Here is a 27,728-nt window from a genome sequence, read left to right on the forward strand (position 1 = left end):
TCGTCCAGACATCCCAGTTAACCATTTGGAACCAAAAAGACGACTTGTTGACATCTCCGTCTAAAGAATTCCAACGCATCTTTAATACTTAATGCTAAAAAAAAAAAAAAAAAAAAAAAAAAAAAAAAAACAGCAAATGCCTGGTATAACACTTTGAGCATTATAGTAAAATAAAATAACGTAGTAAAACCTGAAAATATCTCACACACAATCCAAATTTATTCATTCATTCATTCATTTATTCTTTGTCAATCATTCATTCATTATACTAATATCACACAATTAACATCGCAGTGGCGGATTTAGGGGGGGGGAGGAGAGTCCATCCTCCTTCAATTTCTGAAAAAAAAAAACACACACAAATGGTTCCCTCTTGAAATTAGAATTTTGACTCGCTTAAATAGCCCTAAACCGTATCAAATGACACCGACACCGTTAGCCCTCTTAAATACCTAAAAATTTCGGGGCCCGTTATAGGGTCCCGCACCCTACGCCATTTCAGTTTGCCAAAGGTCCCGCACCCTATGCCAAAAAGGGGGGGGGGGGGATTGGCTTCGCATCCACGGACCCTCCCCCCCCCCCCCCCCCCCCCCCCCCCCACACACACACACACACACACACACTTCTAACACTTCAAATAATCCTGGATCCGCCCCTGCATAGTACCGGTTGTCAATGTTCAATCACGTTCTATATGTCGATGCATTTTATTTTTATATGCTATTTTTACTTGTATTTTGAACGAATAAGATACTTCATTCGTCCAAGCTTGTGTGCATAGCTCGGAGGAAATCATTATCCCTTATTACGTAAACCCACCTGCTACATAAACATTGTAACCTACATGCTATGACGAACTTGTCCAATCAAAAGGCTGCACTGAGACACACCTCCGTAAAAAGGTCAAGGTCATTTCTGTGGAGGCAGTCGAGCTGGGACGTAATTTAACCGGGCAAACAAAGCTGCATTTACCACATTTCTCGTCCTGTTCTAGCGTTCATATTACGCAAATAGACATATAAGGTACTCGGGACATAAGACGTGATCAAAAATTGAAAACACCCAGAAAAAATACGAAGCAAAGTCAGTGTTATGTCGACGGGCATACGAGCGTCTGCCCCTTATATTCTTCGATACGGATTACGTCGGGTCGGCAATCAGAGACTTTATAAAACAGGGCCGCGTTTGATCCAGTTTTCCCCACACACTCCAGGACAGCGTCTGCCTCTGTTAAGCCGAGGCATCTCCAATGTGGACGTAGAGAACAGGAACGGAGAGGAGTCGGAATGGGTGGCGGACCTGGCGCAAAACCTCAGAGAAAGAAAGTAGGTCACATGCTTATACATGGCTAATGTCATATTGATCGGTCGATGATTTTATCTGTCAATGAAGCCACATTCTCCTTAACACACTTGTGAGTCGTTAGGGGGGAAATCATAACGGGCCTGGTAATCTTAAACAAATTTCGTATAATTGTCATGGTAGACGTCACTAAGCTTGTGGCCTTTTTTAGATTCATCAACCGGTCAAGAAGATGGTTCACCTTACGTACATGATGTACTGGAGCAATACTACATTATTATGTAATAGTATTACTATTGTGTAATATGTTTTGTTTTTATTTTCATATATTAAAACGTTGAGATAAGATCAGTTCCCTATCACAGTATTATTGTACATGTATATTCATAAACAACCCTTTCTTTTCTTTTGGTTGAGGTTGAGGGAGAATATACAGTATTTATTAATATTCTGTGAGAAGAATTGAGTTTTACTGGTAACTTTATTTTCAAGAACAGAAATGAATATTTTCTCAGTTTATTTTGACAGATATATACAAATTTAACTGTGTCTCGTATACTTGTTCTTATACATACTGGGGGATGATGCTACCATATATGTTACATAACTACAGGTAAGGCCATAAAACGAGTCGAGTGCACAAGCAGTCGACTCTAATCAAATTAATTTACATGTCTGGGAATTATATTTGTGAACACTACAATGTGTGTATTCATAAACTGAATATAAATTGTGTGGTAGTAGATTTTAGCCAAATTCTTTAGTTAAGTAGTCTTACTAGTACAGATATCTTTGAATTACTTAAAATATTTCACTATTTTTTCTCCAAATTCAGCATTGATTCCAGAGTTAAATTTTCATATTTACCTATAATAAGCATGCATATCCAGCCAGTGGGGATATATGCTTGGCTTTAAGGTTTTGTGAGTGAGCTGAGACCCAATACCAGCTAGTTCACTGCACCAGTATGTTTATTAGGAATTAGCAAGTCCATGTGCAGCAGTGCACGTTTTCCTCAGCTAAATTGTTTCACAGACTGATCAAAGGAAGGGGTACTATAGGTAGATTCAGAATAGGAGATACTATGATAATGTGTGCATTACCCCTTGCTATAACATCATTCACCTCTACTGCATCTTGCATATGTAAATAAAGTCAGAATTCCTTTCCATTTATTTTCTTTTGCCAGTGTAGCTTTGATGTGCAAAGAAATGATGTTTAAAAGGAAGAGGTGAAAAGACTTAGATATGTACATAAACTGGGATTATAAGTAATAAGAAGTCCACGGTTGCTGATACCCAGTTAATAATAGGAGGCCATGTACTAAACATAATTATTTGCTGTATCACTGTATTTGTTAGTGATTTGTAGTGTCCAATGAACTCACTCACTGTATCTTTTCACTCTAATATTTGATTACAGAACTTAATTATAATATGCACCTTCAGAGGATGAAGCTACAATACAGAAGGGCATACTTTTTAGTGAAGTGTGCAGTTCCCCCCCCCCCCCCCCCTTTATCATTCCCACTCCCTCCTCAAGGTGTGGACAGAAGCTGTCTTGTGGGTTTTCCAGAAAATGGTCAGAATTTTTCAAGTTTGCATTGATGGGCATCTAATTTTTTCTGTCAGAAACGGTCAAAAATACAAGACGGTTCAGCAAAGATCATTTGGAAGACTGTCGAAAAAATTATCACTGGACCTGCCCTTGTTCCTCATCTTCTACCATGTGTACTAGTTTTCATGAAGCCAAATATTAAGCTGCCTCCTGTATTCTTTCATGACTTCTTCATTTTAATAACAAGTATTGATGACAAGTTGCTGCAAATCACAGATGTTTTGTGGATGGGTGTGCAAGCAAGTGATACATGTGCTCTTTGGTAATGGGTAGGAGATAAGGGAGGATGTTTCACTTCAACTACTGTACCAAACGGTGCATATATGTTTGTTTAACCTGCCACGTACCTCTGCTGTGTTTGTTCATGCAAGCATCACAAACATGGCTTTCAAATTTTGTATAAAAGAACCTTTAAAATGAAAAGTTTCTCAGTCAAATGGCTTCACTTGACTTGCTACCATTTAGAGAGAGTGAGTTCTTTGGACAAATACAGTTCTGACCCCTGCAGAAGTGTGTAGTAAATATTTGTTGTGTCTGGGAAGCTATGCATTCATGTTTAATTCATCCATCTGATTCCACCTGCCCAGAAATTGACCTCAAAAGGTTAAAACTCAGCATGAACGTCGCAGTTAATATGTAAAGGTGTTTGTTTACACCTCTGACTGGTGGGAGTTTGGGTGATATGGGTAAACAAGGAAATAAAGTGCTGACAGTGAATAATGTCCTGCTTTTCTAATGCCTCAGTTTTTTAGTGTTTTACACATTCATATTGTTTTCAGACACTCAATGTACATTTTTTGTATACAAAGTTTAAAAAGTTTAAAAAAATTTTTTTTTTAGAGTCAGCATCTTTTAGTAGTATACCACAAAATGGGAATTTTTCATTAAAATAGGCAAACGGAGGGTTGGAGGTGGGGCTTTTCTGAAAACATTGCACTCTTTTTTTTTTTTTTTTTTACCCTGGGGTCCCTTAATTGACCCAACTTAAAATGGCAAATAATCTAGAACAAAATTTGATTCAGAATAATCACCTTTTACTGCCGAAAAAGAAAAGTCTTAGAATAAAAGATGGGAGAGAGGGGAGGATGAATGATCCAAAACCTTACTTACAATGATTGAAATATAATAGAAATATTTGTAAACAGAGATATATTATTTAATCTTTAACAAAATATAGAACAAATTCAATTTGTTTGTATAGGACAAAACCACTGTGGCTGGCAGATCATTATCGTGCAGCCTGAACAACCAACAGCCATGGTTAGAATTGATTTAAATATGTCCCAATTCCCTCGATGAGATCCATACTTCTATACCTCAGTGCTAACTGTTGTAATGTAACCATTGATTACAGCTGCCAGCTTTATTAAGATATCATGTAGGGATTCCATCTTTAAAACTACTAGTAAGGCACTAGTAATGATTCTTTTCAGTGGGCAAAAATTGTCAAACTTTCAGATACATGATTTTATAATCACAGATATTTTATTTTTCTTTAGCACTGTTTTAACTGCATAGAATTCTGAATAGAACAAAAGGATAGCCTGCTTTATAGTTTGTTGTTACCACTCAATAGGAATGTCCTGATTTCAAGAAATTGCAATTAGTAAATAACATACATGTACTAGTACTGTATCTGTAAAATTCACAATTTTCCCCCATTAAAAAGATCAAGTGCTAGTAAATACTATTCATTATTTATTTATCTATTGTTAGGATATATGGTTTTGGAAGGTAGCATTGCTCCACATGCAATATCTGTTTTAAAAAAAACATTTGTAAAATGAAAATTTAATAATTTCATATCCTAAACAAGGTAGCCATCCCAACAGATAGGAAAAAATATAATCCAATGACAAATTTTTACCCATTTTTAAGTTTCACATTTCTAGGTTTTGAATCACTCTCATATTGGAGCCATATACTAGTAGACTGGGGAATTTCATTGGTAGCAGTTAAGAAGTGTAGAACTCAGAAGTGTGTGTATTTGTAATTGTAATTTCCCCATAGGTTTTGGCTTATAAATATTAGACGTTGCTCAATAATACCTTCACAATAAAATGTTGTTGTTTTTTTTCACAAAAATAAAATATTTATTTATTCATTTATTTATTTATTTATTTGTGCTACATTCTAGTAAAAGTGTAACACTTTTTTTTTTTTTTTGCATGTCTGTAAATGTCTTGTGTCTGATCCAAGGCTAGGTACATACATGTATTATCCTCTTAATTATTTGCACTTTTCTCTAACACGAGAAGTAGAGAAAAGGTCATAAACAAACCAGAAACACATCTGTGAATGTTTAATGAAAAATCAATCTGCGGTCCTGGTAGAGAGTACAGTACATGTATTACATATATCTATAGATGCTTCACCTCCTCTGGCCAAGTTATATCACCCTGAGTCTCAAAGGTAACTAGAAGACATAACCTTCATCATCAACATAACTTTACAGTTTCCAGTTCCTGGCAAGTTGATGAGAGAGGTGGGTTCACAGCAGGGCTGTTCCCAGGATTGGGGTACAGTCTGTCCAAAATTACCACCTGTAATTTCCTACAAAGTTTCAGGGAGTCCAAACCATCTTTTCTCAAAAAAATTCATAAGCTGTCCAGCCGTCTTTGAAAATATTGGCTACCTGGTGATGCCAGTGGCAGTCCAAATGATGGCTGGACAGTTTTCTGGGAAAAGACTTGGTTCGCAGTAATCTCTGAGACTCAGGGTACTCGCCCCAAACATTTACCTGGAATACCTGGCTGAAACCCTGGTACAGGTGAGATGATTTCTGTCCAGAACTAAAAATATTGCCAATTTTCACGTCAGATCTAATTCTGCTTAGAGATCAGCCCATACAACTGTAATAGTACAGGGTACATGAAACTCTTCACTGACAACTACCAGAACATTGTAGTAGTTGTAAGAACATAGTACATTTGTTGTTTAATGCACAAACAAATAAACAAACAAATCACTTATTGCCTGAACACCTCCCCCCCCCCTGCCCATTCACCCTAACCCCCTCCCCACTGGCTAAGGGCCTCCCTCCCCCCAACCACCCTCCCCCTCCCCCTCCCCTCTGCCCTCAAAACTCATTATCTTTAGCATGTCAGAGTAACAAGCACCATATGAAAGATGTTTTGTACTTTTTTAATGTTTCAAAAGGTTCGACTAACATTTGCAGGAATGTTAGTGCCAGGAAAGGTTACACTGATATATATACCCTGATCTTTACCTTACTTGTTATTATTTAGTTCAGTATAATGTTACTGCCAGGAAAGGTTACACTGATATATATATATATATATATATATATATATATATATATATATATATATATATATATATATATATGGGCCATTCCGTGGTATTTTTTTGCTGTTATGGAAGGACATTTGACACTACAAATGAAAATATTTTCAAAAGTAAAAAAGTTACAAGGTCCATTTTTTGTATGTTAATTCTTCTATATGTAAGTTATAATTAGGCAAAAGATTAGGTTTAAAAAAATTAAAGTTACGAAAAAATTATAATAAATAGTTAGCATCTCGGAAGGACGTGAAATGGACATGGAATTTTAACTTTCAACTTCAACACTAAAATTCTGCTCTGTCTGTGTAGATATTTTTAAAATCAAATCAAAATATGAATATTTGATTATTTTACTTTCTCGGTGTATAAAAATTTTTTTGGAAAAAAAATAATAAATTTGAAAATTTTGCATATAAAAAATCAAGTAGGCGTCATGGAAGGACACGTCTCGGAAGGACGTTTTGTCCATGGCTAAATAAAATGTAAAATAAGGCTAATAATAATATTTTATGAATACATACCAGCATAATTTTGATGAATAATATCAAATGTAAACATGTCTTTCCATGGTAATATATTTCATCTTCAAACATGTTACTAATTTTGACTATAATATAAGTTCTCATCTGTTCTGATCATCTTTAAATAATATTGGGACATTTTTTGAGAAATTCTTACCAAACCTATTAATTATAAATATAATCAATTGTCTAAATTATAATAACTTCAATATTATTCATTCAAATGAAATGTTTCTCAGTTTAAAATGCTTCTATATATAATAATTGTGAATTTTAAGTTTAAGATTATCTTGAAAGACAAGGGTTTTGGGGCTCATTGGTCACATGACCTGTTATGGTCCAATCAAAATGCCTCATACTTGCTTCCACTGTGCTAGGTGTCATGTTTAATGCTTATATATTTGGATTTAATTTCTTACTGAAGTGGTTCTAAGCAAAAATAATTTCATATTTTGTTGGCCCCTTTCATGGTTGAGGAGAATATGAAGTTATAAGTTTTTAACTTTTGTAGTTACTGAGAAAACTTAAAAAATAGGTACCAAAATCATCTCGGAAGGACAAATTGATATTGATTAATCCATTATTTTATAATCAAATATTTTTTTAATCTAATGCACCGGACTAAATGTAAGAAATAGGTTATATTTAATGTATTTAGCCTTTATTGTTTAAAATGATCTCTATTATGAAAAATATATCAAAAATAAAAATGTCCTTCCGTGACACTATTTTATAAGTTTTCCAGATAAAAGTGTCAATAAAATCATAATTAATCATCAAAACCTAAAATTTCTTTTGGATTCTGGTGTCTTATGATGTTTGGTTTCAGAAATTATAAGTTTTATAAGCAGGATTCCTTTTTGAAATTTTGAGGTCTGCGGACCAAATACCACGGAATGGCCCATATATATATATACTCTGATCTTTACCTTACTTATTATTATTTAGTTCATTATAAGGTTACTCAAAAAGTATATTAACATTGTTTTGGAAGTGTGAGCTCATTAAGAAAGTTTTTTTTTTATTTATTTATTTATTATTTTCTTCTTTTTTGACTAATATTAATTCTTTTATGATGAATTTTGCATGTTCTTTGGATAAGCATTTTTTTATGAAAAAATTCTAGTGATCCAAACATTAAGCTAAGATAATATAATATTAAATGAATGTATAAAAGATACTAGTATTTTAATAAATTGACTTTATTTTTTCATTATTTATTTATTTCAGTGTGGACAGAATTGTGTGCTCTTTAGAGGACTCCATATTTGATGTATTCTGTGATAAAGATGAAAAAATCTCAGTGGCAAAGTTTTTAAATGTGAGTAAAGTATACATCAAAGATTTGAGTGATAATTTCTTCAGACAAAATTCATATGCTGTTTCAAGTTGTACATTTATTTAGCATTAACATGACTTGCAGTTAAATGCCATGGTATGGAACTAAGGGGTGGTGATACTAGAAGTACATTCTCTCTCTTTCATCTTTATCCTTCATTAAATAAAGTGAAACATCACATTTTTTTATATTTGTAACACTTTAGACCAACATTAGCCCTGGCTATTCTCTACTGATGTACCCCAGTAACGTGTCATCTGCTCTGGTGGTGTTGGTTAATTTGTGGGTTATGTGGTTAATATGGGTGTTAGTGCTAAAAGATCTGTGGGTAGTGTTAGTAAACGCCTAATCTATTTATAAGTTTTGTTCAATTAAAAAACAATTTGATTTTCAGTACCCATGGCATACAATTTACCGATCACTTCAGATTTTGACACTCTTTTATTATAGTTTTTTTTTCCTTTTCTTGACCTTTAATTTTGTAATTCTTATTTTAATGCCAAATTACATGTAGATTGGTGGGATGAAGATATTTATGCTGTGGAGGTGGCTGAGTACTAGGAACTTAAGAAGAAGCTTTTTACTTAGAATTTTTAGCTCTTTGTAGTGTATTTAATTGTAATAGATTTTAACTTTTATCAACAGATTTCATATTGAACTACAATTTCAGGCACTGACTGCCACGGGTCTAAGACTGACTGACCCCAGGTTAAAGGAGTGTATTGGTCACTTTGAATCTCTGGAGTGTATAGCCACGGACCTCAATGAAGTGGGGACATCTCTCACCATAGACAGGGAGACGTTTAAAGAGTAGGTTTTTAGGTATTTTTAAATTTATTATGCAATGTTTATGAAACTACATGAATATTATTACAACAATGTAGTATAGTTTACAGATTGCTCCTTCAGCGAAGAAGAGAAAAAAATAATCTGAAGTCATGGCAGTGTGGAAGAAATTGTTAATATTTAATATATATGTACTGTATATACCCGGGTAGATGCTAATAGATTTTAAATGTATTATAAGCAGCACAACACTTATTGATCTCAATCTGTCAGGAATGCTGATTCTGATATTATTATTATTATTATTATTATTATTATTATTATTATTATTATTTTCAGATGTATAGCAGACAATATAGTATTGATAGCTCGAGCACTACAGGGAAAGTTTATTATTCCTGACTTCAAGACACAGTTTTCAAGGTTAAACAACAAACTTTACACAAAATGTAAACCTAACAATAAAGGCAAGGTGAGTGTCAAGGTCTCTTTAGCAATGTCAAGGTGAAGGTCAAGGGGAGGTCACTGTGCCAAGGTCATTTCAATAAAAAAAATTGTTTGTAATTCAGTGAAATTTGAAATAAAAATTGAAATTAACTCTGTAACTTGTGTAAGTTGCTTTTAGTAGGCAATTCTTGAAAGAAAGAAGCATTTTTTTTCCATTTTCTGGTCGTGTTGAGGCAAGTAAGTTTTGTACCCCCAGGACCTACTCACTGACCTGCTGTAATGGCCAAGTTATGACATATGGACTCCAGCAGACCATTTTTCATACATTTACCTGTAACTTATAAGATGACATATTGTTATTACAAAACATTTTCTTATCATGAATTTAAAATGATGTTGCTTTTTTTTCACTGCACTATGGATTTCTTTACACCTAGTGGTATTTTACTCCAAACATATCATATCAATTGTATCTTGAATTTCTTGAAAATGATTTTTTCAATGTTAATGTAATATATTTTAAACTGATTTAGACAATTCCCAGTTTATAAATTCATTATTTATAACTTAAGTTTAAAGCTATCTATATAATTTTATGCAAGATCTGGTTGACTTCCTATATAACTGTCTCCTTATTTATATACTGAAAAACTTATTTGATAATTGATTTTGTAGCTCACTGTTGGAAAACAGTAGTCTGGCAGGGATTACCACTTGGTATGATTTATTTTATCACTTTGACAGGTTGTGAGGAAAAAAGCATTTGTCAACTGTCAACTTTTGACTTACAGATAATATATATGTATATATGTTTTATTGTTATCTTTGTTGATCTAGGTTGCCACCTACATTCCTCAGCTGTCCCGTGTAAACCCTGATTACTGGGGTGTGTCTTCTTGTACCATAGACGGACAGAGGTATAGTGTGTGTGTGTGTGTGTGTGTGTGTGTGTGTATGTGTGTTAACCCTGATTACTGGGGCGTGTCTTCTTGTACCATAGACGGACAGAGGTATAGTGTGTGTGTGTGTGTGTGTGTGTGTGTGTGTGTGTATGTGTGTTAACCCTGATTACTGGGGCGTGTCTTCTTGTACCATAGACGGACAGAGGTATAGTGTGTGTGTGTGTGTGTGTGTGTGTGTGTGTGTGTGTGTGTGTGTGTATATGTGTGTTAACCCTGATTACTGGGGCGTGTCTTCTTGTACCATAGACGGACAGAGGTATAGTGTGTGTCTGTGTGTGTGTGTGTGTGTGTGTGTGTGTGTGTGTGTGTGTTAACCCTGATTACTGGGGTGTGTCTTCTTGTACCATAGATGGACAGAGGTATAGCTTACATGTGTGTGTGTATGTGTGTTAACCCAGATTACTGGAGCGTATCTTCTTGTAGATGTATATGTGTGTGTGTTTGTGGGGGGGGGGGGGGATGTGAGATTGACCCTTCTGCCTTCCCATATCATCTTACATCATAGACAAAGGTAAAGTGTGCATTTTTTAGTGTGTGTGTGTGTGTGTGTGTGTGTGTGTGTGTGTGTGTGTGTGTGTGTGAAAGACCAACTCCCAAGGTCTTGTACCAAAGATGGACAGAGGTATACCCTACATATACATTTATTAGAAAGTGTGTGTGTGTGGATGTATGTGTGTGTGTGTGTGCTCAATACGCGATACAAATCTTGCCGTCAGCATTATCAATTACTAGTACATGTAATAGACAGCGTAGGGAAACATTTCATACTCTTCTTTGGCATAAAATATACAAATAAAAATGTGACATTACAGAATTACTATGATAATGGTAACAGCCTGATCATTTGTACAGACATATTTAACTAAAATAAGAGCATGTAGATATTATTTTCAGACACTCCGTGGGTGACGTGCACGTCCCGTTCTGCCTCCAGTCATGCAGCAAGCCCCTCTTGTACGCGCTGGCTCAAAATGAGATGAGCGCAGAGACAATCCATCAATATGTGGGACAGGAACCGAGCGGACGATCCTTCAATGAACTTACACTGGATTATGAAAGTAAGGGGCCATTTCCAGACCCTATCATACTAACTTTGGATCGATATATCTCCTAGGGGATTCTTGCTAAATTGCAATCAACTAAAACGGCTTAGATGCCTGTCACACCAATTAAAGCTGCTTGGGGGTAATTAATTACCGGGCATCAAAGCTTGCTTTTAAGAATTTTTCGCTTCCCTTCCAGACAAGCCTCACAATCCAATGATCAATGCTGGGGCCATAGTAGTCTCCTCTCTGCTGAAGAATGAAAACTCACTCTCGGACAGATTTGATTTTGTAAGGAATAGTTTATGAGCAAAATCTTTGGTAAAGTGGTTATATACCTGCTCATGTGGTCACAGTATCATTGGTGCATGAGTTTGAGAGAGAGAGAGAGAGAGAGAAATTGCCACCTAAATGTGTTGTATTCAATTATTATTTATAGACAGCATTTATTTTGTCCCAATAGTTTTTTTTTTTTTTTAATTTTCTAGTTTTATTGTGGACTAGCTTTTTCAGCATGACATAGTGCTCGTCTAGAACTGCAAGTTTTTATCAATGACAAAAATTATCAAAAATATTACTTTTTCAGTTATTGGATATTAAGTGTGTTAAGAAGAGAGAAAAGGGTTGGGCAGAGGATGGGGACTGGGGCAGAGAAAGGTAGTGGAAAGGATTGAAATCATAAAATTCTTATCAAATCCCATTTCTGTTCTTCCAGGCTCACAAGCAGTTCCAGAAGCTTTCAGGTGGAGAGTTTGTTGGCTTCAACAATGCTGTGTAAGTCAATAATGCATGAAAATAGTCTAGGTCGAGCTCTTTTATTTATTCACCATAAATACATGAAAAAAAGTGGAACTTTTAGCATGAAACCTTTGAATAGTTAGATCAAATTTTACCCAGAGCACTTTTTGCCCAGGACCTTTTCCTGGCAAAAAGGTCACCAGTTCATTCAAATACCCTTAACCTCCCCCCCCCCCCCCCCAAGCTATTGGCCTGCACCATCAAATTATAAGATAATTATGTCAGTAAACAGGTTCTGATTTCAGCTGGCAATCATTTAGTCATTTGGCCAACTAAACATAAACTCCTTGAGAGTGTGCATCTGGGTACTCTATCAGATTTAATTGCATAATGCAATGAAACCTAATCTCCAACTATTTAATTCAGGTTAGTACAGAGATGATTGACACTGACTTCTGCCAAGTTTTCCTCTCAGCTAACTTTATCCATAGATAAAGTTAGCTGAGAGGCCCAAAGCAGGAAACTGTGTCAGAAACTCAAACCAGGTAACTCTATCTACAGATAGAGTTACCTCAGACGCATTTTTAAAGGAATTAAAGCCATTACACTTTGACTATCCATGGGTTGGTTCCAGTGTTCAAACTCAAAAAATAAACATTATCTCTGAAATATCTTGAAGTATCATAGTCTTTATTTTGAAGGGCCCAAAATAAAGATTTAACCTCTGTATAATTATATATGGTACTTGGTATTTTCAACTAATGAATGGCACAGTAATGCCAATTGTAAATGAAAAATATTAATTACTTAATTCTTTCAACTTGTAAAAAAATATTAATTATGAAATTTTCATTTAAAAAGATCTTCTACATTTACTGGGGGGGGGGGGGCAGCTTTTCAATTACAAGGGTACTACAGTGTACTGTTGTATTTATGCTAGAATTAAAAATCAAGTAACCTAAGTCTTAGGTCAAATATGGCAGAATACACACTTGAGATGAAACTGCTACTCAAGTAAGTGGTTGTTTATTACATAGATAAAATTACTGTAGTGTGATTTCCTTGTGTGTTCTGACATTTCTGACCAGTGACTTAATTAGGTAACTCAACTTGGTTTTGAATCTGGCCCAAATTAAACTGCCTATAAAATTTGCAGCTCAAAATGGCTGATCATGTCTAAAGCCTTACTTTTCCAAAATAAATCGACTCAATGCAACAAGAACATTATACTATTCCTCTTTGCTGAGAGTGTGCTGAAGATCAAGGATTAAAGTATGTAGGTCAGGAATTTGTCCGAGGAATTTCACTGGCATTTGCATTACACAAGATATCAATTACATATGGCTGAGAAAATAACAGACTTGTTGTATGTTAGGTGTTAACACAGCTTTAATAGGACAAGTGATAGTGATTAATTTACATAAACTTTTTATTACTTGTAGCATCTCATTTTCAATTGCCATTCACTCTTATACCATATAATAATTAAAACATGTTTTTTATACTTTTATTGGGTTTGTTTGAGTGTTTTATATAATACTGGGATACAAACATTTTTGTGTATTTCATACTATTTTACTACAGTGTGGTGTGCTTATCAGTAATGGGTTTCAACAATAATGAAACCTGTGATATTATTATTATAAAATATGATTCTTAAAATAGACTAGGCATATCTAAATCTAAATAATTAATATTGTAGGCTAATTTCTTTTAACATAATGAGATACTAATAAGGAGCCTTCAAAAATAACTACAAATAGAATAATAACATGGCAAAAATGGAGATACGAATGAAAGAAAATTGCAGCACAAAAGTAGGTTGTTTATTAAGCAGATTACTGCAGTGTGATTTTCTCAAATATGTACCACCATTTTACAATGATTTAGGGGTTAGGTGGCTTAACCATGGAAATATAACAGGAGGGGTGAAAGCTCTGTCACCCGGGGACCCACTGTGCAACTGACAGCTTTAGAATAACCAGTGTGTCGCTGATGTCACTTGGGAGGGGAACAATAGATTTTTTAATTTTGGGAAAATAAACTTGTGAACAGAACACAAAAACAAGGGAAAAATCAAAGTTCAGATATATCACCTTTAGCAATGGGAATTCCAGTAAGCACATTTAATAAAGTAAAAAAAAACTTCTATAATAAACTGTAAGATAAAGTTGCAGGAGCAGGAATCTTTGTTGCAGTTAGTAATCATATCATAGTTTCTACCTTTACAATCTAGATGATTAAATTTCTTGATAATGTGTGCTACCCATTAATCCAAGACAGTTTACATTATATCTCCTCCTAATTACTGTACCTATATTCCCCACGGCTTGTGTACTGAACAACAGTACTAAAATCTTTATTTGTTACCTTTGCAAGTACTATCAGGTTCTGTTAATTTCCAAATGTACTTTTGTGTTTTATACAGAACATGGTGCAGAATTATCTCTTAATGTCGTTCATTTTGGTAAATATTTTCACCCAAATTATGAATTACCGCTTCTAACGTTTCAGGTATGCTGTCAATCTGTGTGAATGTGATGGATCGAGCTTTTTTGTATTTTTCATATTTTTTATCATATTTTATTATTATTAATTTGTATGAACATTGTATGAGAACAAAATTTGAAGAAAAATCAGTGCAACGTTTGCTTGCTTTCCGTTGTGGAGTCCACCAAAGAATGAACATGTCCATTCCCTCTGTTCCCTAGACACAGGCCACTAGTTCCCTACCCAAGGCCACATACTCCACAGGTACAGTCTATGGGAACAGTGATTCCATTTTATCATTGGTTCATTCCCCTTGTGGCCTGGTACAAGGTCACAAGGGAACAGTCTATGGATACATGATTACATTAGTATGCACTCTTCTTTTGGTAAAGCTCCGAGATTTCTTAAGTGTTTGCTGCCTTTAGCTCTGGTAAGGGGGTTGCATCCTGGAACCTTAATCTTTAGTATACAGTGTATGGGCTGCATATCGTATGTTATCAGAAAATAAATTATGTTCACATTCTTGGGTTATATTTGTACTGGGACACCCTGCATGTACCATAGGTAATTTAAGATGAATCAAGTTTTCCTCAGGAGGAGTAATCAGTGAGCTCAGAGGCCTCTGGCATTGCTGAGGATGCTTATATTAGGATTATATGCTGATTAATTGGTTAAGGTCAACTGACATCAGATGATTCCCCATGGGTTGCTTATTGGAGGCCAGAATACAAAATATTCTTAGCCTGGGTCCTAGCTGGAGGTGCCCAAGACAATTTCAACTGGCATCAAGTCTGAGGCAAAGCTATCACAGCCATCTAGCTAAATTACTGCCACAAAATCAGTTAACTTACAAAAGTGTCTCACATTTTTCTTACCAAGTGATACTAATTTTCCCCTGTGAAAAGATCACAATGAGAGAGAGAGAGAGAGAGAGAGAGAGAGGGATTGCTAGTTCATTTTGCATCATAAATGGTCTAAAATTAATCTCAATTTGATGCATTGAACAACCAGGCACAGGGCTCTTAATTTTGCGGGTATGCCTTATATTCTATGGGTTTGTTGTTCAGAGGATCCGAAAATATGAAAATTGTAGGAGTCAAGTTAAAAAATCGACTGCTGTTCTGAGGATTCTATATTACAATAGTTAGAGGGCCCGGTATTCCTTATGAATTTTAGTCCCAAGTTCCGCTGTTTTGAAAGAAAACATAGCTGCACTTAAACTGTTTTAACTATCTAATTACGCATTTACTGATTATTTGTGTAGGATCTGGTTTTAGGATCTCCCTGTGTTTGGTGTGAGGGGCATTTTAATAGAAGTGTATTTTATTTTCGACTTCAGCTGAGCATATTTTGCAGATACTTTGTTCAGGGGATATTGATTTTAGTTTTCGGTATTTGCCTCTTTGGATTGCTAATTTGTGTGCCCCTGTCCTAAATTTTACCAAATTTTGCATTTCATGTTTTGGTATAGGTGCTAGCTGTTGTGTATGCTTTCCTTTCATAATTTGTTTTAAATAATCAATATGTACGTAGTATGCTATATGCTCACTCTGTTTCTTTGAGAAACAAAAAGGTATAGTGACTTTCCAGTGCATGTTTTACTTCTGCTTTCGAGGGAGTATTAGTTGATGTTTTGATTAGATTTTGAGTAATGTATTGAATTTTGCTTGACCAATTTTTTACCTGTGTGTCATGTTTTGTTTCGTATGCATACATTGTTTTTGCCATGCGCTGCTTTGGCATTTCAGAAAATCTTTGCCAATAGGATGTAGCATGACCACTTATGTCATGTGTAATTGGGAATCTGCCTAGTTCTGCTTTAGCTGCTATATTACTGGCATTGCGTCTTATGCTAAAATGTATTTGCAATAGTTATTTCGTACTACTTCGAATGGCAAAATATTCATGTATTTAAGGTTTTTTTGGCTGTTATATTTGATTGATGGTCCCCAGATTTCGCATCTGTACATCAGTATGGGTTTTATAAAAGGGCATCGGAGAGTTTTAAATGTGTCTGGGTCATATTGTTGGTGGTGGACTGTGAAGCCTGCTTGGGCCCGCCTGCTTAACTGCAAAACCGCCTTTCAGATCATCAAGTGCACTTTTGAATGATCAAGTGCACTTTTATTGATGTTTAGCACAATATAATTCTTTAGAATGAAAACATACATAATAAAAGTATGTATAGGAAACATGTCTTAATTATTATAAGGTATTAGAGTGAATGTCATTTGAAAATGAGATGCTATAAATAATAAGAAGCTTATGTAAATTAATCACTATCACTTGTCCTATTAAAGCTGTGTTAAGACCTAACATACAACAAGTCTGTTATCTTCTCAGCCATATGTAATTGATATCTTGCATAATGCAAATCCCAGTGAAATACCTCAGACAAATTCCTGACCTACATACTCACCAGGCACAAATATATGCAATGCTACAATACCCAGTAGTAAGGTGTTAATATATGAGGGAGTGATGCAGTCCCCATCCCCATCCCCAGCCCTCCCCTTCAACCCCCTTGCTTTAGAAAGATTAGATATATTGTTTACTAAGCCTGTTTGAAATAAATCAAACTGAAAGGAAATCACACTACAGTAATTTTATCTATGTAATAAACAACCACTTACTTGAGTAGCAGTTTCATCTCAAGTGTGTATTCTGCCATATTTGACCTAAGACTTAGGTTACTTGATTTTTAATTCTAGCATAAATACAACAGTACACTGTAGTACCCTTGTAATTGAAAAGCTGCCCCCCCCCCCCCCCCAGTAAATGTAGAAGATCTTTTTAAATGAAAATTTCATAATTAATATTTTTTACAAGTTGAAAGAATTAAGTAATTAATATTTTTCATTTACAATTGGCATTACTGTGCCATTCATTAGTTGAAAATACCAAGTACCATATATAATTATACAGAGGTTAAATCTTTATTTTGGGCCCTTCAAAATAAAGACTATGATACTTCAAGATATTTCAGAGATAATGTTTATTTTTTGAGTTTGAACACTGGAACCAACCCATGGATAGTCAAAGTGTAATGGCTTTAATTCCTTTAAAAATGCGTCTGAGGTAACTCTATCTGTAGATAGAGTTACCTGGTTTGAGTTTCTGACACAGTTTCCTGCTTTGGGCCTCTCAGCTAACTTTATCTATGGATAAAGTTAGCTGAGAGGAAAACTTGGCAGAAGTCAGTGTCAATCATCTCTGTACTAACCTGAATTAAATGGTTGCAGATTAGGTTTCATTGCATTATGCAATTAAATCTGATAGAGTACCCAGATGCACACTCTCAAGGAGTTTATGTTTAGTTGGCCAAATGACTAAATGATTGCCAGCTGAAATCAGAACCTGTTCAGTAGCCTTTGCAGTAATTCTTCAGCTGGTTATGCTTTAAGAATATGATGTAATACACACAAAACTACTGTTCCAGGACTATACCAACATTTGCTAGAATGAATGTCATATCTTTATTCTAGATGTCCCTGCTAGGTGGCCATGAAATTAAGTACCACTGATAAATGGGTGTTGACATCTAGAATGCGTCAAACAGACATACCAATTCTACAATAACATTACTGACAATACCTCACATTATTCAAGCACATGATGCAGATTCATCAATTTTGGTCACTCAGGAAAAGATACTCCTGTGAAACAAATACATGTCAATTTATGCAATTTTTGATACAATGTTTATCTGTTTATTTATTTATTCAGTCATTTATTTATATATTTATTCATTTCTTTATTATTTGTAAACTTCCAACAAGCATTGTTTAAGGGAAACATATTTATAATTTATTCAATTTTGCTCAAATAAAGTAATAACCATGGATAGCAAAGTATGAAGTAACAAAAAAAGTCCCAAGATTTGAAAGCTGCTGTGACAGAGATGATGATATTCAGTGTGTTTGTCATCTCACTGAGCATGAAATTAAGTATAAACTGCTCGCTGGACTGAAGTGACCTGAGGTCAACTCTGGTGACCAGCTGGTAAATATTTGGGAGTGGACATTACACACACAAACTAGTCTATATCACTGCCAGGGGAATATGTCTTTACCTTGGAGATTTAGGTTCAAATTATCATTCATGGGTGACTTGCATACATTTCAAAGGTCGCAAAGTGCACAGTTGTGTGTAGTACTTTGCTACAGAATATGACTATTCCAAACAAAGGGCCAAAATAAAGGATAATAGAAAAAATATACAGAGGAAAAAACTGTGAAGTAATAAAGTAGATAGGTGATAATGGAAGTATAAGTTTAGAGAGAGATATTGTAAATATTATGTGAAAAGGAGGAATAAAATTAACTAGTAAGTGATGACCAAGTTTAAACAAAACATCATCATGCTGTCAAAACGGGAAGAAAGAAAAAACTTTTTTTCAAAGTTTGGCTTAATAATAGTCTGACTACATGCATGTGGTGGAGAAAAGAATATTTCCCTGAGGTTGAATTATTATTATGTACAGACACAGATGTGTCTGTACATATTGCCATCACCTGCGTCTGTCGTCGCCGATGGCGATGGCGATGGCGATGGCGATGGCGATGCCGATGCCGATGCCGGCGCCGTGCACTTTCCTTGTAAACACGATAAGTGGATGGCAGTTTTACTTTTTGGCTTCATATTTACAGAGCTGATGAATATTCATAAAACGCAGGTCAAGTTCGAAAATCAGCATGATCGGGCCATTATTGTAGAAGTAATGCTGTTTTTTCACTTTTCAGCATATTTTTCACATTTCCTCAGATTCAATTCTTAGGCATGTTAACAGTCTCATTATTAAACTAATAAGATACGTAAAAGTTTTTGTTTGACATTTCCTGCATCTTTACAACATTGTTAGTTGATTTTGTAAAAATGATGGTAAACTTGTTATCGTGTATTGTGTAATTAAGTTTCAAAAATGGAAATAAACTCATATCATTACAGTTTGTCAGATTCAATCATTCACTATGTTCAGAATCTCAGAATGGAAGAAATTGGACATTTAACACTGCTCTATTGATATTTTTCCCATCTCATCAATTTTCTTAGTTGATCATATAAAAATGGCAGTAAACTGTTAATTTTGTTTTATGTTAAAAATTGTTAAAAATGGAAAAAAAAACATTTCAGAACAGTGCTGTCTTGTTTACATTTTGGCATTTTCAAGTTGTGACTTTGAAGTTCCATGGGCCTGAAGACCTTTGCTAGTCACATTTTCTGAATATCCATGATACAAATATTTTATTATTAAAAATTGATGGTCATTATGCTGTTAAACATTATGTAATATTGCATCAAAATTTGAAAAAAAACCTATTTTGGGCACTGCTCCCATGATGACCATTTAAGAAAAACCATGTCACTTACTGTTCTCAAACAGTACAGTAAATATATATAGATGTGTCTGTACATATTGCCATCACCTGCATCTGTCGTCCCCGTCATCGCCGTCGCTGGCGCCGTGCACTTTCATTGTAAACACGATAAGTGGAAGGCAGCTTTACTTTTTGGCTTTATATTTACAGAGCTGATGAATATTCATAAAATGCAGGTCAAGTTCGAAAATCAGCATGATCGGTTCATTATTGTAGAAGTTATGCTTAATTTTTCACTTTTCAGCATATATGCAACACTGTAAACACATTCCAAGGAAAACCGATTGGCCTGTTGTCATGAAACTCACAGGAGTAATCTATCTTACTACAACGCAGGTCAAGTTAGAAAATCGGCATGATCAGGCCACTATTTTAGTAGTTATGCTTTTTTTTCACTTTTCAGCATATATGCAACACTGTAAACACAATATAAGAAAAACAGATAGGCCAATTGTCATTAAACTCACAGGAGTGGTCAATCCTTCTAAAACGCAGGTTGAGTTAAAAGATCAGCATAATCGGGCCATTATTTTAGAAGTTATGTTGTTTTTTCACATTTTCTCAGATTCAATTCTTAGGCATGTTAACAGTTTCATTATTTAATTAATAAGATATTAAAAGTGTTTGTTTGACATTTCCTGCATCTTTACAACATTGTTAGTTGATTTTGTAAAAATGATGGTTAATTTGTTATCGTGTATTGTGTAATAAAGTTTCAAAAATGGAAATAAACTCATATCATTGCAGTTTGTCAGATTCAATCATTCACTATGTTCAGAATCTCAGAATGGAGGAAATTGGACATTTAACACTGTTCTATTGATATTTTTCCCATCTCATCAATTTTTTTAGTTGATCATATAAAAATGGCAGTAAACTGTTAATTTTGTTTTATGTTAAAAATTGTTAAAAATGGAGAAAAAAAACCATTTCAGAACAGTGCTGTCTTGTTTACATTTTGGCATTTTCAAGTTGCGACTTTGAAGTTCCATGGGCCTGAAGACCTTTGCTAGTCACATTTTATTATTAAAAATTGATGGTCATTATGCTGTTAAACATTATGTAATATTGCATCAAAATTTGAAAAAAACCTATTTTGGGCACTGCTCCCATGATGACCATTTAAGAAAAACCATGTCACTTACTGTTCTCAAACTTACAGGAAAGAAACATGGGACTAAAATATAGCTTCAGTAGGCAATGCAATCTGCCAGTTAAACAGTTTTTTGTGAAATTTTAATTTTTCACATATTGGCATATTCAAGGTGTGACTTTGAAGCTCCACAGGCTTGAAGACCCATGCTTGTCACATTTTGTGAAAATCCATGATACATATATTTTATTATTAAAAATTGACGGTCATTATGCTGTTAACCATTATGTAATATTGCATCAGAATAGAAGAAAACACAATCTTGGGTGCTGCTGCCATGATGACCATTATGGGAAAACCATGTTACTTATGATTGCCAAACTTTCAAAAAAGAAATACAGGACTAAAATGCAGCCTGAGTTGGAAAAGCAGTCTAATTGACATCTTTTTCTGGAAGTTTTACATTTTCAAAGGGTGAACTTGAACTCCCATGGGCCTGAAGCCTTATGTTTGTTACACATTTTACCTGTTGAGCATAATTAGAATTTGATGTTGAATTTGCAGTTTAACATAATGTACTTTTGCATCAGAATTGACAGTAGCCTATTTTGTTATTTCCTGCTTTTTGTCTGTACATTTGACAGCTTTGCTGCCTTGTTATATTTGTTGTTTAATTTGATATTTATAATTTTAGATTTCTATCAGAAAGGGAAACAGCAGACAGAAACTTTGCTCTTGCCTACTACATGAAGGAAAAGAAATGTTTTCCTGAGGGCACCAACCTTATGGAGACACTGGACTTTTATTTTCAGGTAAGGTTGCATAATAAATCCAGCCAAAGCTGATTTAAAATGCTTCATATTATTGATAAACTAAGTTTTACATTTTCAGTTTTAAAAAAAATCATGTTACATCTAAAGGTTTGGAGTGCATTTTTTGAATGATGTTCTATGTGTTCTTCATAGGTAAAAATTACAAGTCTAAGCCTTTCACATTATTATTATTGTTGTTGTTGTTTTGTTGAAAGTATTTTTAAAAGGTTGATGATACTCATATTCCACAAAGCATTTTATAAAATATGCCACATAAGAATATATAGAAATTATCAATATCATAATCATCATTATTTCAATTCCTTTTAGATGTGTTCTATAGAAATCACCTGCGAATCAGGAAGTGTCATGGCGGCCACTCTTGCTAACGGCGGTGTCTGTCCAATCACGGGAGACAAAGTTCTCAACCCTGTATCAGTGCGTAATACCCTGTGTCTGATGGCTTCCTGTGGGATGTATGATTACTCTGGACAGTTTGCTTTTCAGGTACTTTGAGATAAAACTTTTGGACAGAAAATGTGTCTTGATGTGATAGTTTTGCTCACATTATCCAACTTTTTTTCAAAAATTTAATTCAAATTGATTTTAGTGGGCTACGGTGTTGGATTGAAATATACCGATTTTGAAATATGTTATGTGATGTATGGATGTACTGAAGAAGTATTTTTATGGTGCACACCTTTTCATCTTAATACATTTTTGGTATTAGTTTTATGTTTTATATTTTGAATTTCTAATTTGTGATCTAAGACTTGTAAAAGCATTTTTCAATACTGTACCAGTAAAAACTTTTTTTTCATTTTAACACATTTTAACATATTTTTTCATGATAATAAAAAAAATACATTTTGTGGGATTATTTTACCATTTTGAAAAATACTGAATAGTGCTTGAAAATCTAATTCTTAAATTTATAACAAACAACAAGTATTTAAGTACAATTAATTAACAATATTTCAAAACCCGTCTCTCTGCAAGATCAATGCAAATGTATGGTCAGCTCACATACCATTAACATGTAGTAATTTTCCTTTTAGTGCGGGATCCCTGCTAAGTCAGGGGTCTCCGGCGCCATCTTGGTTGTAGTGCCGAATGTCATGGGGCTGTGTTTGTGGTCGCCGCCTCTGGACAACCTGGGGAACAGCGTCAGGGGAATTCAGTTTGCCAAGGTAGGGAGTTTGTATGACAGGTAATAGTCTTCTCCTTCTTCTTGGTTGTCTGACGCTTGCAGATTTAGCATCTCCTGCATCATCCATCTCGATTTTCAGCTTTCATTGTATGTAATAATACTGCATACACATATCATATATAAGACAAGATGTGATAGGCTATCCCGGCCTTACTACTAGTACTAGTAGACATAAGGTTTTTTATGGAATCACTGTTTAGAGATTCTTATAGGATGTAAGGTGGCCAAGACTTTCAGTCCATATATTGTACGTTGTCTTGAGACAGAGATTCAGTTTTTTTTTTATCCCAGGCTCTTGTGTACCCTGCTTTAAGGATTTCATTTTGTTCTCCACATGATGAGTACAACTGAAGTTTTCTCATAAAAATTTTTAATGAAATATTCTTTAAGAATTTTGTATACAGTAGATGAACTTTTCTTACAGAAGGATTAAAAAATTATTAATTTATGTATTCCTAACAAAATTCATACAATACAACAGGCATGCACTAGTTGAATTTACTACTATATCTGATCTGTTCTTTTCATTAATTAGGAATTTGTGAACACCTTCCACTTCCACAACTTTGACAGCATGGTTCAAGATTCCAATAAGCATGACCCCAGGAGGAAGAGGTTTGACAGCAAAGCCATGGAGATCACCAGACTGCTGTATGCTGCTTACAACGGAGATGTTACTGCATTGAGGAGGTGAGAGTGAGAGGGGTGGGAGAGAGAGAGGGAGAGCTTTGTATGTATGAGGGAGAGGGAGGGAGAGCTTTGTGTGTCTAAGAGACAGAGAGGGATAAAGAGAGAGAGAGAGAGGGAAAGTTTTGTGTGTATGAGAGAGAGAGAGAGAGAGAGAGAGAGAAGATGGAGAGAGGGGTGGGAAGGAAGGGAAGGTTTTATTGTCTTGTTTTTATTATTATTATTATCTTTTTTATTGGGCAAGTTAGTTACTGCTGAGGCAAAGAAAATGTGTGACAAAATTAATTTGATATTTTCATAAATGATTTCAAACAAATAATTAATACTAAAGAAACACCAGCAGGTAAATTGATTTAAAAATATTTGATTGAATTGAAATCTTAACAAAAGTGCTTCTGTATCAGATTTATTTATTAGAAATCACATCTTAAAGAAATATCAACCCAGCGTTAAAATATCTATAAAAATCACAAGATAAGAAATAATGTAAACCATGTTTGTACCAGGTGTGCATTGATCAATATGGACCTGGCTCAGGGGGACTATGACTTACGGACAGCACTGCACGTGGCAGCAGCCGAGGGTCACCAAGATGTCATACAGTTTTTGTTGGAGAGGTGTCAAGTGCCTTGTAATCCTAAGGATAGGTAAGACTTATACAGGTACATCCTGGAGACAGTCAACATAAATTTTGCACCATAGACGCCTATATACACATATGCATGCTCACATACACTTGTGCACACATGAAAAGATTTGCACATTCATACATACGTGTGCACACACACTGACACAGACACACACACACACATGTGCACACACACACACTGACAAACACACACACACACACACACACTGACAAACACACACACACACACACACACTGACAAACACACACACACCCGCACACACACACACACAGACACACACACACACACAGGCACACACACACACAGGCACACACATATACACACACACACACACACACACACACAAAAGCACACTCACAAAGTTTCAGATCAACACAATCAGAAGTTGCACAACTAACACATCCAGGAAATATTATGTTTAGAATTATAATAATCATATAACAAAATACAAGTACCGGTATAGAACACTGCAATGGCAGTAAACTATTTTTTGTACAAACCTGGTATTTATTTATTTATTTATTTATTTATTTATTTATTTATATTTAGGTGGGGGTTCACCCCTCTAGATGAGGCCAGAAGGTTCAACCACCCCAGGGTGGCTGAGATGCTGGAGGCTGCCATTAAACATGAGGAGAGAGATGCTGGACGCGGTGAAGAAATGTTGGGTCTCCAAAATGACTAACATCCTAGCAATGATCAGTCAGAACATACGACATGTTTGTGTTTGGAAATGTGATGTACTTGGGCAGCAGACGATAAAAGTTGGATTGTTTGAGTTACTGCTTAAGGCAATAAAAGTAACAATATTTTGGGTATGATATTAATATTTAAGAACAGTATTCATCTCAGTCATTTATAAAACTTGCATAATATACATGTTGGTGTTAACTATTTGACTTTAGTTTTAGATTTAGATTTAAGTCATTATCTAAAAAGTTCAAAGTATATAAAAAAAGCAAAATGCAGTACAATGTATTATTTATAATAGAAGAAAAACATAAAAGGTTATGTCTTTTTTTGTGTTATTTTTTTCAGTGTCTCATTTATATTGTTGAATACTAACTTACAGAGTGTTTGATGATTTAGCTTTTTTTAGGCTTAATAGTTTGATGAAAGGGACATATAGACTTTAAAATGGTCATTTGTATTGTTACATGTACACAGTATATCAGGTATAAAACAAACATCAGACCTCTGATAAAAGTGATATTTTTTATTCTGTTCACTATTTCAGTGTATATTTTATTCTGCACTGGTTGTCACTAATTTTACTCTTTTATATACATATAGGAGGGCCAGTTCTCAAAATACTGCTGTTAATACTAATTTTCCCCTAGTATTGATAAGAACACATGTACCTGTGAATTGTTATACACGGAATAAGCACACATTGACAGGGTATTGAAATAAATGGAAATATATTGAATTTTTTTCACCTAACAAGTGTTCAGAAGTATTTTACACATGTTACGTTTTTTAAGCAACTGATAATATAATTTATATATAGATAATATTAACATTTCAGGTTTGCCCCACGTTATTTCATAATCTTTATACAGTCTTTATTTTAGTGTCTCACTCTGGCTGATCTAAAATATGGCTTGGATACATAATTTAATACATCCTTATTATTACTCTTCTTACATCTACTTCTACTGCCAAAATACAAACTGTATAATCAAAACTAAAACATGTTGAAGGGGTCTTAAAATGCTACCTCACATTTTTTTCTTATTTCTATATAGTTCAGTTATGTAGAATTAAAGATGGTGAATGTTATCTGTTATTGTGAAAAGTCGAGTTCTCATCATACATATGAGAATCTGCCTTCTTAGAGTGGTATGTAAATTGATATTCTCTACATCGTGATTTGTACAGAATTTGCCAAATAATGGTTGAAAAGTTTAAGTTTACTCTTTAAGTTAATAGTTCATTTTTTTTTTTTTTTGTGCCGTTCTTCAATTTTCAGCATTGCAATAATGAGCCATGTTGTACATGTATGCGCCACTTCTCACAAGAATATTTCGTACTTCACGCTGTTAAGTTTATTTGCTCAACTTAACTGTTTACTTTATATCTTATTTTATTTGCAAACATTAGCTGTTAAACCCCAAAAAATGACTTGCAGTATTTGATTGGGGAAGGATTTTGTGAATATAGTATCTGCAATTGAACATGTACATACTGTGGTAAAATGGTCTTACTTTTGAAGCTATTATTATTATTATTATTATTATTATTATACGGATGCAGTGTATTTACGCTGGCAATAAAAAATGAATAAAATCTTTCTTTATAAACTGATTTATGCTTATTTCTGGCGAAACATACAAGGAGGACCGTGTTTTACATGTCACCGCAGTGGGTTTTGACACTGGAGATTTTATCTTTTAAAAACTTTTTAGAGTTAAGTATTTAAGACAAGGTCTGAAGTTCACGCTCTGAGCATAGCCTTTATGTAGCAAGCAACGGTTTCATTTCTATGGAAATTGCAGGGATTTCATTCCTTTAACTAACAAACAAAAAGAACTTTTATCATATTCCGTTTTTTTAATCGGGACTCGAGCATAAATTTCAAAATACAGTTATAGCGGGTTTGATATTTTACGGAATCCAATGTCAGCCTTAAATAATGGAATTATATAAAACTGTGAGGCACTTTCGTATTTTTTCTACGTTTGTGAATTTTAATCATTGTCTAATGTCAAAGGATCAAGTGATTTAATAAATAATAGCGGCACAGTTATAGTGCAGTAACAATCTACAGTGGAATTTTTGATATAAAAAACATTGATCGAAAACCTAGTTACAAGTTATGAAATTCAAGTGGTGCAAGGAGAACCTGCTATTTATTAAAATAAGTGCTCATATTCGGGGCGGTTAAATACGAATATGTATGAGATGTATATGTTAGTTACTTGATACGCTTTTTTGGTCTAACGTTTGAACAGTTAATGAAAAAGTGACAAAGGGTCAGATTATAACATATTGTGATAATTTCCCTTTCCTTGACTTAAATTTGTTGGTAAATCTGTGTTTAGATTTACACGAAAACGTGAACTCGGCTCGTTTCGTATAGTACGTCTCGAATTTACTCTATCCACATTTTAGCAACCTGCAATAATTTAGATCATTATTTCATTTCTTAGGGGCACATTTTAGCTAAAAATACAATCATCTTTCCGTTTTGCTGCATCTGAACACGAAGTGATCCAGAGGAGGGTCTGATCCGGCGCAACAGGGATGTGTAAACGGGCTTTAATGCGCAAGAACGTTGATTATCAACAAACGCATTGTTCCACCCGTGCGCTTGCATTCCCCACAGGTAATGTAAATAGCGGGGC

General features: G+C 34.5%; 1 protein-coding gene across 1 annotated transcript; it reads left to right on the forward strand.

The window, feature by feature from the left end:
- The first annotated feature begins 914 nt into the window (after nt 1-914).
- On the forward strand, nt 915-26,688 carry LOC106167699 (glutaminase kidney isoform, mitochondrial). Its single transcript, XM_087019217.1, has 14 exons — nt 915-1,325; nt 7,977-8,067; nt 8,756-8,895; nt 9,211-9,343; nt 10,156-10,235; nt 11,175-11,338; nt 11,523-11,614; nt 12,039-12,097; nt 21,717-21,834; nt 22,165-22,341; nt 22,893-23,024; nt 23,580-23,734; nt 24,238-24,378; nt 24,931-26,688. The coding sequence occupies exons 1-14, from the start codon at nt 1,093-1,095 to the stop codon at nt 25,064-25,066; spliced, it is 1,851 nt and encodes a 616-aa protein (XP_086875343.1). The 5' UTR covers nt 915-1,092; the 3' UTR covers nt 25,067-26,688.
- Nucleotides 26,689-27,728: the final 1,040 nt, after the last annotated feature.

Source organism: Lingula anatina, chromosome 8, assembly GCF_051362555.1.
Source record: "Lingula anatina isolate TDL-2025a chromosome 8, LinAna3.0, whole genome shotgun sequence".
In the NCBI taxonomy this organism is placed as follows: domain Eukaryota; kingdom Metazoa; phylum Brachiopoda; class Lingulata; order Lingulida; family Lingulidae; genus Lingula; species Lingula anatina.

What these genes read in the sequence shown, in the direction of transcription:
- LOC106167699 (XM_087019217.1), top strand. Translation starts at nt 1,093, where the DNA reads ATGTCGACGGGCATACGAGCGTCTGCCCCTTATATTCTTCGATACGGA. An exon ending in GACAGGGAGACGTTTAAAGA is followed by an intron (nt 8,896 to 9,210) that starts GTAGGTTTTTAG and finishes TATTATTTTCAG; the next exon opens with ATGTATAGCAGACAATATAG. An exon ending in CCTTGTAATCCTAAGGATAG is followed by an intron (nt 24,379 to 24,930) that starts GTAAGACTTATA and finishes ATTTATATTTAG; the next exon opens with GTGGGGGTTCACCCCTCTAG.